The 18,790-nt window shown below is 44.0% G+C and overlaps 1 protein-coding gene across 2 annotated transcripts in view; it reads left to right on the top strand.

Annotated features, from left to right (window-relative positions):
* The window catches only part of ASPSCR1 (ASPSCR1 tether for SLC2A4, UBX domain containing), a 125,926-nt gene extending 114,590 nt beyond the window's left edge, over nt 1-11,336 (top strand). For both annotated transcript variants that reach the window (XM_060252404.1, XM_060252405.1), the window contains exons 14-17: nt 5,922-5,973; nt 9,659-9,728; nt 10,368-10,555; nt 11,175-11,336. In XM_060252404.1, coding sequence (XP_060108387.1) covers nt 5,922-5,973; nt 9,659-9,728; nt 10,368-10,555; nt 11,175-11,188 — 324 coding nt within the window. In that variant the 3' untranslated portion in view covers nt 11,189-11,336. The remainder of the gene's footprint in view (nt 1-5,921; nt 5,974-9,658; nt 9,729-10,367; nt 10,556-11,174) is intronic.
* Nucleotides 11,337-18,790: the final 7,454 nt, after the last annotated feature.

Here is an 18,790-nt window from a genome sequence, read left to right on the forward strand (position 1 = left end):
AATAGATAGAGCTGGGTGTCATCTGCATATTGGTGAGACCCCAGCCCATACCTCCTGACAATCTGGGAAAGGGGGCGCATGTAGATGTTAAATAACATCGGGGACAGAACTGCCCCTTGCTGCACACCACCTATGAGTGGGTGCCTCCGGGACACTTCTTCCCCTATCACCTCCCTTTGTCCCCGACCTTGGAGGAAAGAGGCCAGCCATTGCAAGGCAGACCCCTGAATCCCCACATCGGTGAGGCAGCTAGACAGTAGCTGATGGTCAACCGTATCAAATGCGGCTGACAGATCTAACAGCAACAGCACCACTGAGCCGCCTCGATCCAGATGTCGCAGGTAGTCATCCATGTATGCTACCAGCACTCTGTGTACCACAGCCCTCCTCCCCAAATTAGGAGCCCCATCCCATGTTTGATACAGTCATGTCACATACCAGTTTTATGTCTGTAGATCACTAAGGTTTATTCTTCTCCATTAACAAGGAATTTGCTGTTGAGCTGCATTATTCCCAGCATGCTGACCAGCATCAGCCATTTAAAGTAGCAACAAGGCTTATGGTGCAGAAGGATATAGGATGTTATAAGTTATAGTTAGACTTTAGTCCTTTTAAATTTATATGCTGCCTTTCTTCCTTGTGTAACTCAAAGTAACATATGTAGGATTCTCAAGAGGTTCCCCATCCCAACCACTGACCAGGCTCAAACCTGCTTAGCTTCAGCAAGGTGCACCCCTCAACTGTGCCCTGGAATGAAGTAAAAAGTTTTCTCTTGGAAAACATAATGAAATTTATTTATTTATTTGGTTTATATCCTGCCTTCCTAACTGAAGCAAGCTCAGAAATTGTCTGTTGTGAAACATGAAACATCCAACTCTGGGTGTAGCTCCTCTTACGCGGGGGGGGGGGGCATTTTCAGAGAAGTGGTGGAATGGAAGACAAATTCTTGATTCTTCTTATTACACCACTTTTCCTTTGTAACCCCTTTTCCCATCCACCTTTTCACTAGGCCAGGCTCCAAGACATGTTTGATGGGGAAAAGTGAATGGTAGGAGAGATTGGCATATAAAAGTGCCATAGGGGAACAGTCAAACGCATGTAGTCTACTAACCCTCTTTCTCCATAAATGAATATAAGAGTAGCCAAGCTGGATCAAACCAGTGGTCCATATAGTCCGGCATCTTGTTTTCAACAGCAGTCAGTTAGATCTCTCAGGGAAGCACAGAACCAGGGTCGACAAACAACTTCACTGACCTACTGGATGCTTCCCAGCATTTGCCATTGAATCCAAAGGGCCTCATTCAGCTGATAGCCAGTGACAGCGCTGTCTTTCATAAATCTATCAGTTCCCTGTTTAGATCCATATAAATCAGTGGTGATCACCACATTTGGTGGTAGTGAGTTTTGCAGGTTGTGTGAAGTAATACTTTTGTCTGTCTTGAAACTGTTGCTAGTGAGGTACATGAGGTGACCCAGAGTTCCAACACCGTGGGGAGTTTCCATCCTGTTTCTATGTACTTCATGTAGTTTTGTAGACCTCTGTCATGCAGTCCCCTCAGTCATCTTTTTTTTTTTCTAAACTGAAGAGCCCCTGCGGCTTTAGCCTTGTCTCATAGTGTGGGTGCTACAACTCTGTGATCATTTTAGTTGCTGTAATCTGACTTTTTACAGTTCTTCAATATTCTTTTTGAGATTCAGGGATTGGAACTATACACAGCGATACAAATGGGGCTAAAACTCTAACACTGTGTATGCAAAATTAGGACCTTTTTTGCTGTGATGTTGTGTCACTTAAATTTAATCTGCCATTTTATTGCCCATTCACCCAATTTTGACAGGTCCTTTAGGAACTCTTTGAAATCCCCTTGTTTTCACCGTCCTGAACAATTTGCTGTCATCCACAAATTTGCTACCTCACTGTTCAAGCCCCCTCCCCTTTCAGGTCACTTAGGAATAAAATAAATAGATCCAGTCCCAGCACAGATACCTGCTGGACCTCGGTGCTCATATCCCTCCGCTGTGGAGATGGTTCATTCCCCCCCCACCACCATCTTCTGTTTGCTTTTTTTTTTTTAACAAGTTGCCAGTCCGTTAGAAGAAATATCCTATTTTGTGATTAAGTTTACTCAGAAGCCTTTGATGAAATAGTTAACCAAATGCATGCAGACGTCTGAATGTCTGCTGCGTCACTCCAGTATGCAGTTTGGTTGACATTCTTAAAGAATCCTAAAATGTTGGAGAGGCCAGATTTCCCTTTTACAGAAGCCATGCTTGACTTATCTTCAGTTTGGCTAATTCTTTTGTATGTTTACAATTCTATCTTTAACATTTTCTACCAACTTACCTTGGACAGATGTTAAATGGCATGTTGTTGGACATCTCCCAGTGTTCTGGCAGAGGATGTTGTTAGTGAAAAGTTGCATGTTTATTCTCCATTAACAGGGAATTTGCTGTTGGGCTGCATTGTTCCCAGCATGCTGACCAGCATCAGCCATTTAAAGATCAACAATGTCATTTTTGAGTTCTTTATGTTTAGCAGCCAGACCCTTCATGCAGAAGGGCAGTTTGAAACCAGACACCCCTCTTTTATTTCATCCCCCAAATCATGGGTGTACTCTACAGCCTGGCCTGGAAGTGGAAACAAAATGGAACTGGAACAAGCAAGATGGACACTGGCCAGAGATAAGCCTAGGAAAACATTCTGAAAGGTGAACTAGGACAACTGACTTGGTAATAGCTTTCCTCCCTACCCTAAAAGAGATACTTAATCTCAACAACAGGTTTCCTGAGGACACCTCCCCTCACCTAGACTTCACCCCATCCACACCTGGTCTTCTTTTCCACCTTAATTAATGGGCTATTCATATAACTTGATAGCCTCTGTCACCTTGCATTCAGTGGTCATCAGAAAACTTTAACTCTTTCAATTCCCTCATCAAGGGAATATTAGCTCAACTCCAGCAAATTGTCAAAAGTTTCTTCGTTCATGCATGGGAGTGTCATTAAGCCTCTTCTGACACATTATTTAACCTGCAGAAAACCAATTGTATTGTTCTAGGGCAGGGGTGGCCAAACTTGCTTAACATAAGAGCACATAGAGTAAACATCAGATGTTTGAGAGCCACAAGACATGAATGTTGGATGTTTGAGAGCCGTAAGGAAGAAAAGGTGGACCTGGCTTGGAGAAGCAATTTTAAAGAGACAAGTGCCTTCTCCAAGCCAGCTGATGGGACGGTGGGGGCTTTGAGAGCCACACAATATCTGTGAAAGAGCCACACATGGTTCCCGAGCCACAGTTTGGCCACCCCTGTTCTAGGGGCACACACATCAGACTGCCCTAGGGACAGTTTTGCCTATAACTGGACACACTCTGCCCAGTGCAGCATGTGTGTACTCTCAGTTCTAAACACTATACTCCCCATGCAACTGTGCGCTTCCTTCTTCTCTCTGGGAAATGCAAGCCATTTCTCTCGCTGTCTTCCATGAACCTTGAACTCCAAGACTTGGTAAATATCACTTTCCCAAATCACTTTCCCTGCTACTTCCTTTTATTTTCCTCTTGGTCAGTGTGTGTGTGTCCCCTACATGTTTTGTATGTATGATTTGCTCTTTTCTTCTTTTATAATAAAACACCTTTCTAGTTGGAATTCAACCTGGTTTATTTTATTTATTTATTTATATTTGTATCCTGTCCTCCTTGCAAACAGGCTCAGGGCAGCTAACAGCATAGTAACATGATAAAATACAACAATCTATTATAAGACAATATTAATATAAAAATAATAAACATTAAGTAATTATTAAAACCAAATACATAAAATTAATTTCTTTGGTGCTATATCTGCTGATATGTAATGTATAAAATAAACAAATAGTCAACGTCTCATAGTTCTTCATGGTTTCTCGTAGTTTCCAGATATGCTGATGGCCTTGGTCAATGTCTCACAAAGTACAATGATAGTAATATAAATATACCCGGCTTCTAGGAGGTTGACAGCACTCTCCCCTTAGTTCTTAAAAGCATGTTGGAACAATGTTGTTTTACAAGCCTAACGGAACTGAACAAGATCTTGTAAGGCCCTGATATCATTTGGGAGGTTGTTCCATAACGCTGGTGCTGCCACTGAGAAGGCCGTGGTCCTGGTCAAACTTAGCTTAGTCTCCTCTGGCCCAGGGTCTGGACAAAAGATTTAGGGCCCCTGAATGCAGTGCTCTCTGGGGTATATGCAGGCAAAGGCAGTTCCACAGGTAGGCACATCCCAAGCCATTTAGGGCTTTAAAGGTTAGTACCGGCACCTTGAATTGGATCTGGTATGCTACAGGCAGCCAGTGCAGTGCTTTCAGCACAGGTTGGATGCTCATGTATAGCAACCTGGGTGCAGCATTCTGCACCAGCTGCAGCTTCTGGATCTGAGACAAGGGCGTTACAGTAGTCAGTTCTCGAGGTGACTGTTGCATGGATCACTGTCACTTAGTCATGGTGCTCGAGGAAGGAGGCCATCTGCTTTACTTGCCGAAGATGGGAAAAGGCAGATTTGGCAGTGACTGCTATCTGGGCCTCCATTGATAAGGAGGGTTCCAGTAGCACTCCCAGGCTCTTGACCTTTGGCGCCAGTACCAGTGGCACCCCACCAAAAGCTGGCAAAGGGATCTCCCTTCCCAGGCCGCCACAACTCAGGTAAAGGACCTCCATCTTCATCGGATTCAAGTTCAGTTGATTTTGAGAGTTCTTGAAGGGAACAATCCCCTTACACATTGGTGATCCCCTAGTTACCTCCTCTTATTACTTTTCTGTTGTGTCACACAAGAAGTACCATTGCCTGCAAGATCCGTCTAGAAGGAAGCCTACATTTTTTGTAGTTGTGTACTCTCGGTGCTAAACATGAAATGGCATGTTAAGAACAATAGGCGCTGGCATGAAGCAAATACCATTACAGGCTCATCTGCAACGTATTGTCCATTCTTCACCAATCTAAACAAGAGGTGTTTTGGCACGGTGTTAGTACAAGACATCCATTGACAGTTGTGTGATTATGCTCTAGCGTTGCCTACAAAAATGTAAATGTGGCATCAGTTTTAAAGGGCATGCACATTAAATTATAGGCTTTTTAAAAATCAAGCTCCCACTTGCATGTACTTCAGGTAAATGATTTACACATGCATAAATCCTTTAAAAGCCATTCAGTGTGGGAATTTTGTACTTTGATATCAATGTAAAATGTCTCACAAAAAGCAACCATTAGAAGGGTCATATGAAAGAAAACTATTTCAGGAGCCGCCCTGAGCCTGCCTCGGCGGGGAGGGCGGGGTATAAATAAAATTTATTATTATTATTACTACAAAATTACATTAAGGTTGAACTTGAAGGTCTTCGGGAAGGTCTCAGTAAAAGCAGATTGCGCTCTCATTGGAGGTTAGGTAGGCTACTCAAGTATTTGGCATCATCTCAGCATGCCAGATCTTCACACCTTTTCATTTTAATTTTCCTTAAATCCTGCTTTATATTTCAAGGGGATTTGTTTGCCAGTATGGAAATTTGATTTCTTGAAAAGCAGTGCATTGACAAGCAAATGCTGATAACTTTTTCTCATGTTGTGTTTAAAATATTTATATCTCAGTTTTTCATATAATTCAACTCAAGTTAAAAGAGCATCACCACTTCCCCTCAAATCAACAAGATTAAAACATCATAACCAAAAGAAACATCACAGCAATTCAGCCAAAAGCTAGCTTAAATTGCTCTGTTTTTCAGCTTTTTCTAAAAAGTGGCAAAGACATTAGTCCTCACTTGCTTAAGAAAGAGGCTGGTGGTGTGTGTGTATGAGAGCATTTGCTCAGTTCCCAAAGCTAACTAAAAGAGAGGCATTTCAGTGCTTCCTGTATTCATTCTAACTCAGGGATTTCTGTCTCTTTTGCTGCAGGCTAACCTCTTCCCTGCTGCTGTTGTACATTTTGGATCTGAAAAGCGTAGTGGTGAGTGGTTTCATCTCTTGTTCTTACCTATGAGAGTTTGCACAGCTTCTGCAATTGCATATAGAAAAACTGTCCCTGGCTTCAGCCAGTACTTATGATGGTTGACCCCAGATGAGCATGTTAGGTATAGTGAAGAAAATGTGGACTCTTGATTGTTTGGGACTTTCAGACTAGGCCACAAAGCCTTTTAGCTTAGCATCAGCCCAAAGTGGGAGTCTCTGCAATGTGGAAATTGCTAAGGGTGTAGTTGCTCTGTTCCATTCATTGGTGGACCAGCTCCATGTTGGCAAGTACCTGGAGATTTTGGGTATGGAGCCTGAGGAAGGTGGGGTTAGGGGAGGAGAAAGATTTCAATGGAATATAGTATAATAGAGTCCACCTTCCAAAGCAACCATTTTCTTTAGGTGAAATTATCCATATTACCTGGAGATCCATTTTAATCCCTGGAGATCTCTAGCCACCACCTAGAGATTCCAAGTAAGCCAATATTGAAACTCTCCATGTCAGAAATGATTACAAATATAAATGGAAAATTTATGTATATCAGTATGGTCTTCATACAAATTTATTCAAAGACACCAGTGCAACATTTCATCAACATCCAAATACTAGTGAATAAAAGAATACAGAGCTTAGACATACAATCTTTACAAATGCTGACGCATTCAATCTCCAAAAATAATTCAGGCAGTTCATGAAAACACAATCGTATTCCTCCCAATGGATTTTTTTTTACTACATGGTCCATTTCTTGCCTTCATCAGGGGAATATGAGTTCATAATTATTTTGTCTTATTGAGAATCCAGAAAAGCAGGATGAACTACTGATATATGGTTCTAATGGATAATTATTGAAGGAGCTTGACTTATTCTACCCAGAATTGGCTAGTGCTGAGAGAACACGGTGGGGCAATAAAGAGGAAGAGGAAGCCTACAAGTTCACTGGTAGAAGGGTTCTGCAACGTACCTTTTCAGGCTAATGTTTTAATTCTTTAAGCCCCCACCACCCTCCCGGGGCATACTGCTTTTCTATGTCACATAGGTTCAGATTGCCCCAGCCTGGACCACTGGAAAATGGAAGGTTTGTTTTATTTAGTGTGAATCTCCCTTCTCAATGGTCCTAGGCTGGGGCAGTCTCTTCCCACCCAGTGGTGGAGCTGGTTCTTCTGCGGCCTGGTTAAGGTATGCTGCTTGGGTCCCAGGGGCCCTAACTCTTTCAGCGGGAACCCTGCAGGTCTTCTGTTCAAACTGGAGAGCCAGTTTGCTGTAGTGGTTAAGTGTGCAGACTCTTATCTGGGAGAACCAGGTTTGATTCCCCACTCCTCCATTTGCTGGGAAGAGAAGCTCCACCCCTAGGAGATCAGAATTGTCAGTGACCCTGCCTGCTTCCAGGGAGGAGCTACTCCCCAGAGGTTCCAACTGCCCCACCCTAGGACCACCAAGAAAGGAGATTCACAGTAATACAAACCTTCCAGTCTCATCCGGCAACTTCCTATATTATATATTAAAGAGTACGGGTAAGAGATAGAGCTCTGTGGTGCCCCACAAAATAAATTCCATCCTGTTGATTCTGCACCTCTGGTGGAGACTCTCTGGGCGTTTTCGCACTGACCTTAATCGGCAGCGACGTCCCTCTTCACCGCGCAGGATCTGCGCAGATTATGCACCAATTGCTGCGGAGCACCTGGAAGAGCCGCAAAGTCCCGCAGCTTTTGCGGCGCAAATGGAAACCGCCAAAAACCAGTTTCCATTTGCGCCGCAAAAGCCGCGGGACTTTGCGGCTCTTCCGGGTGCTCCGCAGCAATTGGTGCGAAATCTGCGCGGTGAAGAGGGACGTCGCTGCCGATTAAGGTCAGTGTGAAAACACCCTCTGTGTCTGATCAGTCAGAAAAGAGTAAAACCACCAAATGGCTATGCCCTTAATACCGACTATATTCAAGCCAAGGGATAAGAATGAAAAGGTCAGCTATATCAAAGTCCTCTGAGTGGTCCAGCATAAGAACATAGAGAAACGATGTAAAGACATGCAAACTTTGATCAGTAGCATGAACAACTCTAGCAGCTAAATGGGTGGATAAAGCCCCCCCCCCCAACCATATTGGCCTGGCAGCAGCGCCTTTGGGATTATTTTTAATGACCAAAATATCAGCTCAAACACGAATACCTTTAATGGAAAAATATTGCTGTCTGCTTTCCAATAATCACTTACGTTTCTGAAAATGATGTCCTCCCACGCCAATTGATATGTATTTTTAGTTTTTTCTTTCTATGATTAGCTCCTATAGATATTAGTAGATGTATTAGATTAGTTTCGGTTGATATGATTTAAAAAAAAAAAGAACATGCAAACTTTGGAACTGCAAACATCATGAGATAAATATTAAGATTTCAAATTAATATTAGGTAAAAAGAAGATGGCACTTTATTTGTATTCCGTATCTACTTTTCTTTGAAACCAAGACTTATACCAAGTACTGTTAAATGTCAATGTGTGAATGTTTCACAGTTGCCTTCAGCATGGGTCACCCTCAAACTAAGAACAAGTATTTGTGTGCTGCCTACTTTTATTTTTATTTTATTTTAATTTTTTTATTAAAAACATACATAGCACACAACAAACAAAGGGAAATAAACATACAAATTTCTTATTCTAAACATAACATCTAATGGAGCAACCTCCTAAAACCTAAAACATATATATTACCTTATCAATTCAAAACCCAATTTCTTTGCCCATTCATACAATGGATTCCAGGTTTCCTTGCATTCCTCTACATTCCCTCCTCTCAACCTATTGGTTAACAAATCCATTTCAGCTGCTTCCAGCAGTTTCAACATGAATTCCTCCCTATTTGGTATTTGAGACGACTTCCAGTATTTGGCATACACTATTCTCGCTGCTGTAACAATATGAAGCAGTAACTTTTTCGCTGCTTTGGACATCGACATTCTACATACATTTAATAAATATAGTTCCGATACATGCGAAATTTGCATCTTTAATATCTTTTGAATCCAGAGAGAAATCTGCACCCAATATTTTTTAGCCAGTTCGCATTTCCACCACATGTGGTATAACGTTCCTTTGACTTTACCACATTTATCAGAAGTGTTTGGGAAAGCTCTAGAAAGCTTTTCGGGAGTATAATACCAACGGTGCTGCCTACTTTTATTGTTACCTTTTAAACACAGCAGAACTGACAGCTGTAGTGGAGTGGGCTTTTAAGGAAGTTTGTGTGTAGAAGAGGTCAGAGTAAGATTGTGCAGCAGGCTGGAGAGGACATTTAAAAACCCTTTCTTCCAGTGCAGTGTGCTAGGAAATGGCCGGTGATATAAAATGCTCAAGATAGAAATATACATGAACAGATGAGGCACCATCACTGCTTGTCCAGCAGTTTTCTTTTTTGATACTGCCTTTTCTTCTTTTAGACCATGGGAAAAGGGTTTGAGACAGACTTCTGGGTGCTCTGAAACCCACACTATCAGAATTTTAGATGAACGTTTCTCAGTTTTGGAGGGACTGAGTGGGCTTAGTCTGGCTTGGGTGGTCATTAGTCTTGTTTAAAAACAGAGAAGCATCCCCAGGCTTCATAACTTTGAAGCACTGTGATGCAGAAACAGCAGGAGGGTTTTTACCTCCTTTATAAAGGATAAACTTAGACTGGTGAGTATGTATGTTTTACAGATTGCTATCTCAGACTGGACCTGCTGGAATCTGTAGTCTCCCCATCAGAGGCTGACCTCTTAGTAGCTAGGTAAGTAGACATCGTGAGTAATGCTTTTTGAAGCAGAGAAGGGATTATTGCCTCACTGACTGAAGAGTCTGCCAGAAGTTGACAAAGCTTGCTTGTGTATGCGATCTCACAGCTTTATAAATCCTCTCTGAATGGAGAGAAGTCCCCACATTGCCAAAATCCAGAAGGGACTGGAAAGTATTGTTCTGATACATGGTGTCTAGACCAGGGGTCCTCAACCTACGGCCCGCGGGCCAGATGCGGCCCACTGAGGACGTTTATGCGGCCCGCCGGGTTATGGCAAAATCAGACCGGAAGTGACGTTTGACCTAAACTTGCGTTAGCAATGCACACTTCTGGCACTGGGCTGAGGCGGCGGAGACAGAGTGTGAGGTGATACCGAGGTGAGGTGAGTTCCCAGGCCAGGGTGTGTGGTGTGGGGAAGGGAGAGAGATGCAGAAGACGGAGAACTGACGGCCCGCGGCCTTGTACAGTAACAGCAGTCCGGCCCTACAACAGTCTGAGGGACAGTGAACTGGCCCCCTATTTAAAAAGGTTGAGGACCCCTGGTCTAGACCTTTGGGTTTTTCTACAGAAAACAGAGGCACAGCAGATTAAGAGCAATGTGAACATCTAACATTTACATTTTTTTTCTGCCAGATATTTGTCCAAACCGGTGTCTCATACTTCTCTATCAAGTTCAGAGCCTGTTTTTGGTCCCCCACCTGAGCCAGAAGAAGCTGATGAATGCATAGCTATGGAACACACAGCAACAACCCTTGAAGTGCCGCAGCCACCAGCACGGAGAACTGCATCTGGAAAAGTGCCAAAGTGGCTGAAACTGCCAGGTATCAACTGAAGTGTTAGATGCTTGCCTAGCAAGGACTTCCCTAGGAAAGAGGGAAACTGTGCTACAGTCTGATGCTGTATCTATGGGTTTTTTAATCAAGCATTCCAAGTATAGCAACAGTAGCCACTATATAGTAGACCCAGTGGGATCAGAGAAGAATTGTTTTCTGTACAGATTTTGTGGTTTGGCTTTCGTTCCTTTCTCTGAGGACTGGAAGTGGCCAAAGTGGAGATTAAATGTTGGAAAGATTAAATGGAGAATAAATGTGGAAAGATATGCCAGAAAATCAAGGGGGTGAGGGGTGGAAATCCACTGCAGAATGGGTTTTACTTTGGCACAGTATCTGATTATTTGGTAGGGGAGAGGAATTCATTATAACTGATTGGCTGGGAGCTTTTTGTTTTCTCCTTAATGGTGTTGTTTTTCCTTTTTCAGTATCTTGGTCTAGAATGGTATATATGTGCCTAGCATTGTGCCCATTGGTACCCAACAATAGTCTAAAGTATTGTCTGGATTTCAGTTTGAAAATACATAGTGTTGAGGAGATAAGTGGAAATCAGGCAGTGTGAAAGTCCCAATGTGACAGAGGATGTTAAGAATCTATACTTGTGTTTCAGGTGGGAAGAAATGAAAGACTTGTGATACCTTTCTTCAAAGAAATGCCTTGCCTAACTGGTTCCCTTGCCCCATCGTATTCCCATGAGCTGCATCTAAGAACATGCATAAAGATGTGACTGAACAAATTGATTTTTTTTTCAGAATAAAATTGCAGTACTCCATTTCCTGTTACCAGTTCTTCTGTTCTAAGAATGAGTGAAAGAAGCCTTGTCTGCAACACCATGTACTAGTTGTAGATTTGAGCAATTGGAGTGGAGTGGTAAGAAGAGGTTCTGGGCTTGCTGTGTTTTCCAATAACATGAAATGAACAAGTACAAAGACTGTGAAAATGATGTGTACTTGATGGAAGTTTCATGGCCATGGTGTTGGTTATATGGATGCATAAATCTGCTGGATGACCTGGTCACTCATCATGATGTGAGATACATTCAGTTGACATACAGTTTCCATGCTGAAAGTTTGGATCTGATAGTCCATTGGCTTCATGCCTTGTGGGTGCTGGCTGCTCTCATTTTTCAGTGTAAGACATTGCTATTGGCTAATTAATTTGTTAATATGGAGGAAAGTAAAATATAAAATTTTATCTAAGAGCCAAAAGGACAGAGGTGGGGGAGGTGTAGACAGGGATAGATTGATGTTTTTCAGACTTCATTGGTTCTTTTGGGGTATTTTGTCTCATAAAACTGCAACACTGCAATATTGCTCAAACAGTATAGGAAAGAGCAGCCAAAATTATGCAAACTCAGTGCTGTCCTTTCCCCATATCCCTCCCTTTTGGTTTTTGCTGGATTGTCTTTATATTCTGTGTTCTTGAAACTGCAGAATACTTCTGTGTTCTTGAAACTGTGTCCTCCCATCTTTCCAGCTCTTTGTCAAACAACTTCCAACTGATTTGGGAGCTATAACAGTCCTGGATGTAATTGGAGGTGTTCTGGGACACTTGCTCCACTGTAGTCTCCCAGTTTAAGTTCATTTTTAAAGTTTATTGTTCTTAGATTCTGGGTTGCTATTTGGACTAATTAATGTTTCTTCTATATTGTTGTCTACTTCATCCTTTTCCCTGTCTCTTTTTTATTCTTTCATTCTTCCCCAGCTTCTGGTTTTTCTCTTCAAGTTCCCAAACCCTTTTCCAGCTTTAGGAGAGTTATCCCCATGGTTTCCCCCTCCCCTTTTCTTTTTGCTAAGGCTGCTTCCAGGATCATGATCCTAGCCTCAGCATTACCTTGCCCTCAGCAGTGACCCTATTATACTTTCAGCAGCTGCACTACCTGTTGCTATGATGTCTCTGGCCCTTAAATTCATGTCTTTAGACTGTATTCTCCCCAGTATCCTATCCCAGCCCAGAAAGTAGGGCTGGCTCCAGATTTTTGTGAGCTATGGAACCTTTACACAGTTCCTTTCCAACAAACCCAGCCAGTGAACCGCTGATTTTCTTTTCTGTCACTGTCCATGAGCGAGTGAGCAGGTGGATATCAGCTTCTACTGCTGCTCCTCATTACCAATGCTTGTTCACTCATCTGCTCACATCACCATCTTCAAGTCCTTGAAGGGCTGTCCTATAGAGGATGGTGTGGAATTGTTTTTCTGTGGCCCCGGAAGATAGGACCAGAACCAATTGGTTGAAATTAAATCAAAAGAGTTTCCAGCTCAACATTAGGAAGAACTTCCTGACCGTTAGAGCGGTTCCTCAGTGGAACAGGCTTCCTCAGGAGGTGGTGGGCTCTCCTTCCTTGGAGATTTTTAAACAGAGGCTAGATAGCCATCTGACAGCAATGAAGATCCTGTGAATTTTGGGGGGAGGTGTTTGTGAGTTTCCTGCATTGTGCAGGGGATTGGACTAGATGACCCTAGAGGTCCCTTCCAACTCTATGATTCTATGAACACAGAAAGCCGTCTTAGACCAATGGTCTGACTCAGTATATTAAATTCAATATTTCCTACTATGACCAGAAGCAGCTCTCCAGGGTCTCAGCCTAGGTCTTTCATATCGCCTAGTACCTAATCGTTTTTAAATGGATTTGCCAAGGATTAAACCAGGGACTTTGTGCATGCCACATAGATGTTCTGCCACAGAGCCACAGCCCCTCCCCCTCCGATCTCAGTCCTTGATGGCAATGGCAGTGAAGAAGAGGAGCTGGAGCTGTCGTTGCCACTTGCTAGTGTCCCTCGATAGGGATTGGGCAGAGGGAGTGAATGGGCAGATGTCAGAATCACATAGTCACCACCATGGGAGCATGCCCCCCCCCATCAAATTCCAACTCTGTAGCCCCTGATAGCAGGTCTCCTGCAAGGTCATTAAGAGAGCATTAGTTTGCTCCTGTACCAACAAGAAAACATGTCCAGATCAGCTGTTGGGGAAACTGGGAGAGAGAAACACACCAGAGAGCTCACTGGAATTGTATTTTTAGACATACATGTATATCTAATGTTTAAACTGCTGACATTGGCTTTTGACAAATAAAATTATGCTTTTGTGTTCTTAGATTATAATTCTATAAAATATATTACCAAACACAGAATAATACATTCCTCTAACTGAGTATCTTTACAGTTCCAGTATACCGAAAAAGGGACCTACCTGTACAGATATTAAATCAATTTCTGGTTCTGTTCCAGAATAATACCTATACCATTAGTTGGTCTGTTTCTGCTTTTGAGAGTGCTTTCTTCAGTTATTTCATAAGTGGACCATTAATTTTGAATGCTTTGCAACCACAGCCTTTGCAATCTATAACATTTTTATGTGTGTCTGGGGCCAGCACCTGTGGCAAAGTTGGGGACTTCTCTGAGACTGCAGGAACTGAACAAGACCCACCCACCTTCCTCATACCTTGGACAACCACTGCTGACTCAACTAGAACTTCCAGGATTGAAATCCTGGGCAACAGGTAGCCGCAGCAACTGGACATGAACCTCACCACCTCTCTCTTAGGCCCCAGAACTTTGGGTGCAAGCTGATGGCATCTCCTGGTGCTGGGACAACAAAGCCGATGCTGAGGCAGAGTGAACCTCAAAGGCCATTGGACCAACCAATGAGCATGGAGGCAGCCAGCAGAAGCACAGTCTTGATGGCCTGGTGAGGCATGGCAGGGGCCCAGCTATGCAAGAACCTAGGAGGAGCCCAGCAGGCAGGGCATAGCTGGAGGCCTCCTGAGAACTGAGAAAGGGGGAGGAGAGCCAGCAAGGATGGAGCAGGAGAGTGGAGGAGTGGTGTTCCAGTCTCAGTCCCAGGGCACAGAGGCGGGGTGGGTGGGGTGGGGCTAAGGCTGATTGTCAAGGAGGAAACATTGCATGGTTATAGGATGGGGGAGACTTGTCTTAGCAGTAGTATGTGCGAAAAGGATCTAGGGGTCTTAGTGGACCATATGCTGAACATGAGTCAACAGTGTGATGTGGTGACTAAAAACACAAATGCAATTTTGGGCTGTATCAACAGAAGTATAGGGTCCAGATCACGTGAAGTGATGGTATTGCTTTACTATGCTCTGGTAAGACCTCACTTAGAGTATTGTGTTCAGTTTGGGCACCACATTTTAAGAAGGATATAGACAAGCTGGAATGGGTCCAGAGGAGAGTGACAAAGATGGTGAGGGGTCTGGCGACCAAGTCCTATGAGGAAAGGTTGAAGGAGCTGGGCATGTTTAGACTGGAGAGGAGGCGGCTAAGAGGTGATATGATCACCATTTTCAAGTACTTGAAGGGCTGTCAGAGGTTGGTGTGGAAATATTTTCTGTGGCCCCAGAAGGTAGGACCAGAACCAGTGGGTTGAAATTAAAAGAGTTTCCAGCTGAACATTAGGAAGAACTTCCTGACCGTTAGAGCGGTTCCTCAGTGGAACAGGCTTCCTAGGGAGGTGGTGGGCTCTCCTTCCTTGGAGGTTTTTAAACAGAGGCCAGATGGCCATCTGACAGCAATGAAGATCCTGTGAATTTAGAGGGAGGTGTTTGTGAGTTTCCTGCATTGTGCAGGGAGTTGGACTAGATGACCATGGAGGTCCCTTCCAACTCTATGATTAATGGTGGCTTCTCAACCAAACCAGGGAGGACAGAGGGAGCATTGTAGTGTGCCTAGACAAGGGCAACCCTCTTGGAAAGAGATGGTGGGTTGAGGTGATAAAAGTAGAAGAAGAGATTGGATTTTTATCTCACCCTTAACTTGAAGTCTCAGAGTAGCTTACAATCTCCTTCCCTTCCTCTCTCCACAATAGACACCCTGTGAGGAGGTGGGGCTTCCCCCTTTCTAAGGTTTGGGTGATGGGTGAGGGCCAGGGGGCAATGATGGCAAGGGAGGAACCTTACCGTGAAATTCACATATATTTTAAAAGTTGTACCTCAAGCTTGACACTGATATTAAGTGTGTGGATGGGGAGTAGAATATTCTTGCCACATATGTATAAAACCAACATCCTTTATGTTAATACTATCAACAATTCACTTAAGTGTGTTTACAGATCTTTTTTGTGTGAAACACTTTTATTTTTGCAACATACAATATTCAATTTCAATAAAACCTTAATAGACTCATTAGCTATCTCATACACAGCTATTTCCCCCCCTTTCTTCCCTCCTATATGAACGTATGAAGCTGCCTTCTACTGAATCAGACCCTCGGTCCATCAAAGTCAGTATTGTCTACTCAGACTGGCAGCGGCTCTCCAGGGTCTCAAGCTGAGGTTTTTCAAACCTATTTGCCTGGACCCCCTTTTTTTTTTAGTTGGAGATGCCGGGGATTGAACCTGGGACCTTCTGCTTCCCAAGCAGATGCTCAGCCACTGAGCCACCATCCCTCCCCTTGACTCCCGCCGGTGTCATTTGATTAAAATACTTATAAAAAGAAGGTAACCTTATCTCTTAAGAATCTTATAACATGAAAATAGAAAAGAAAAATATACAATTGTTATTCTTCAAGAAAATACATATTTCTAATATTACTAATACATAACCCTAACTTCATTATTATAATACACCTTCGTTCTTCGTTTTAATATTTTTAGCATGAGGGTTCTTTCTACCATATGTGGTGGACTTGTGAAAAAGCAAAATAATTTTGGCAGATGATTCAACAAGAGATTATACAAAATATTAGGATACGACTTTAAGAGACTTCCAGAGACTTTTTTATTGGGATTACAAATGGAAAAGTTTCCAAAGGAAGATAGAACTTTAATTTGGTACTTACTTTCGGCTGCAAGGACATTGTATACGCAGTTATGGAAGCAAGATAAAATACCAGAAAAATGGGGATTGAGTTGTTAAAGCTATGTCACGGAGTGAAATGGATAAACTTACAAGAATCTTAAAAGACTATGAGTTGGATGGATTTAAAATGGACTGGGGAAAATACAGAAGATATATAGAAAAAGAATGGAAAATAAAAGGACATTGGGCAATTTTTGATAACAATGAAGTGTTAAAAATATTAAAATGAAGTGTGTTTACAGATCTTGTTAAATCCTCGGGATAAAAAAATGTCTCTCTGATTTCATGGTGTGCTTCTCTCAGGATCACTAACAGAATAAACAAGTGGGGGCCCATGAGACTTGCAGAGGGGAATACCATTTGCCCCCCATACACACACTCCTTCCAAGCCTAGCATGGCTCCCGGGCTCTTTAGCAGCCGCTGGCCGATCCAATACGGAGCCCTGGGTTGTCTGGCAGCCGCTGCCAGGCCCAGTATAACCTCTAGGCTCTCCCTAGGCATTGCAGGCCCAGTGTGGAGTCCCAGGCTGCTGCTGCTGGGCCCAGCACAGCTTCTGGATTCTCTGCCACCAGGCCTGATGTAGCTCCTGGGCTGCATGGTTGATAATAGTTTGCCCAGTGTAGCTTCCAGGCTTCAGCAGCAGCATGCCCAGCACAGCTCCCAGGCTGTGCCACTGGTGGCACGCCAAGCATGGCTCCTGGGCTGCATGGCCACCACCAAGCCCAGCGCAGCTCCCAGGTTGTATGGGCACCGCCACTAGATCCAGCATAGAGTCCTGGGCTGCACAGCTGCCGCTGCTGGATCCAGCACTGAGCCCTGTGGACTGTTGTAGGTATGTGTTTTACTTTTCTGGGAATTTAAATCCCCTTATCTGTTTTTAAAAACATTTCTCCAAACTTGAAGATTTCCCCAAATTCGCGGAAAAATCTTTTAAGTCTCTATATGGCCCTGCTCTGTGGGTTTAGCTATCTTCAGACACGAGGCCCACAGGTGACTATTAAAATCCTGTATATATAAAAGCTTGGATTTATTGGTGCTTTCTGACTCTCCCATTGGCCCGGGATGCTCACCTCCTCACCCACTGGCCCATCAACTGCCACTCAACTATACTTACATCCCATTGGCTAGGTCCATTCTTCGTCCCTGCCTACTGCCATTCCAGTCATGTCTTCCCTGACTGGAAAAAAACCTATCTCTCTTCTGGTGGCGGCAAGGCTGGCAGGCAGCAGCAGTCATCCAGAGGAGGCCTGAGCCGCATGAAGAGGCTGCTGTTGCCTGGGTGGCCAATCTGGAGAAGCTGCCTTCGCGTCCTATTGGCGCATCCCTCCAAGTCCTTCATTGCCCCTTAGTGGCTGTTGCTAGGCACCCATAGAATTCAAAACTTGGTTCTGTCAGTAAAAGGGGCCTTTCCAGGTCTGTTTTGGCCTTTGAGGGAGCAGCGACCTCCCTGTGACATCCAGTGTGATGTAGCAGTTACCCAGGTTCTTGCTGTGGAAGCTAACTGGATGATGTTGGACCCATCACAGACTTTCAGCCTAACCTACCTGAGTTGTTCTGCAGATCAAAAGGGGGAGAAAAGCATGATGTCAGCTGCTTTGTTCCCCACTGCGGAGAAAGACTGTCCCTTTCCTAGGTAGAGGCTACATGGAGGGAGGGAGGAGATGGAAAGCTGAAGTCAAGGTAGACTGATGGCTGGCTGGGAAGGAGATAGGGCTGCCAACTCCAGGTTGGGAAATTCCTGGAAATTTGAGGGATGGAGCCTGAGAGTGGGGCTTGAGGAGGGGTGGGACCTCAGACAAGTACAAACCAGCCATTTCTTCCTAGGGAACCATTGTTGCCAATCTCCAGGTACGGTCTGGAGATCACTCAGAATTACAACTGCTCTCCAGATGGCAGAGAACAGCTCCCCTGGAGAAAATGGTGGACTCTGTGTCATTACACTCTGCCAAGGTTGCCCCCCCCCACCCCATGACAGCCAATGTGATGTAGCAGTTAGCACTTCAGAGCAGGTTTTGCCAGACCCAGGTTCTTGCTGTGGAAGCTGACTGGATGATTTCTGACCACTCACAGACTTTCAGTCTAATTTACCTCACAAGGTTATTGTGCAAATCAAAAGGGAGAGAGGACAGTGATGTAAGCAGTGATGTAAGCAGTGATGTAAGCTGCTTTGGTCTCCACAGCATCTGTGTGACCTTGTTCTTCCTTATCTCCATTCTGGGTCTGTTTCAGGGCTTTGAGCCACCACATTCAAGGGGACACTCACACGTTGCGGGGGGGGGGGGAAGCTGGCATCTGTTTCAGCTGCAGGCTGGGTGGGAAGACAGCAAGGGTCGGGTGAGTGAATGTCACGGGTGCGTGGAGTAGTGGACTGCCAAGGGTGTGGGAGTAGTTGAGAGGAAGGGGTGGGTGGGTGGGA

The sequence above is a fragment of the Heteronotia binoei genome, chromosome 13 (genome assembly GCF_032191835.1).
Source record: "Heteronotia binoei isolate CCM8104 ecotype False Entrance Well chromosome 13, APGP_CSIRO_Hbin_v1, whole genome shotgun sequence".
In the NCBI taxonomy this organism is placed as follows: domain Eukaryota; kingdom Metazoa; phylum Chordata; class Lepidosauria; order Squamata; family Gekkonidae; genus Heteronotia; species Heteronotia binoei.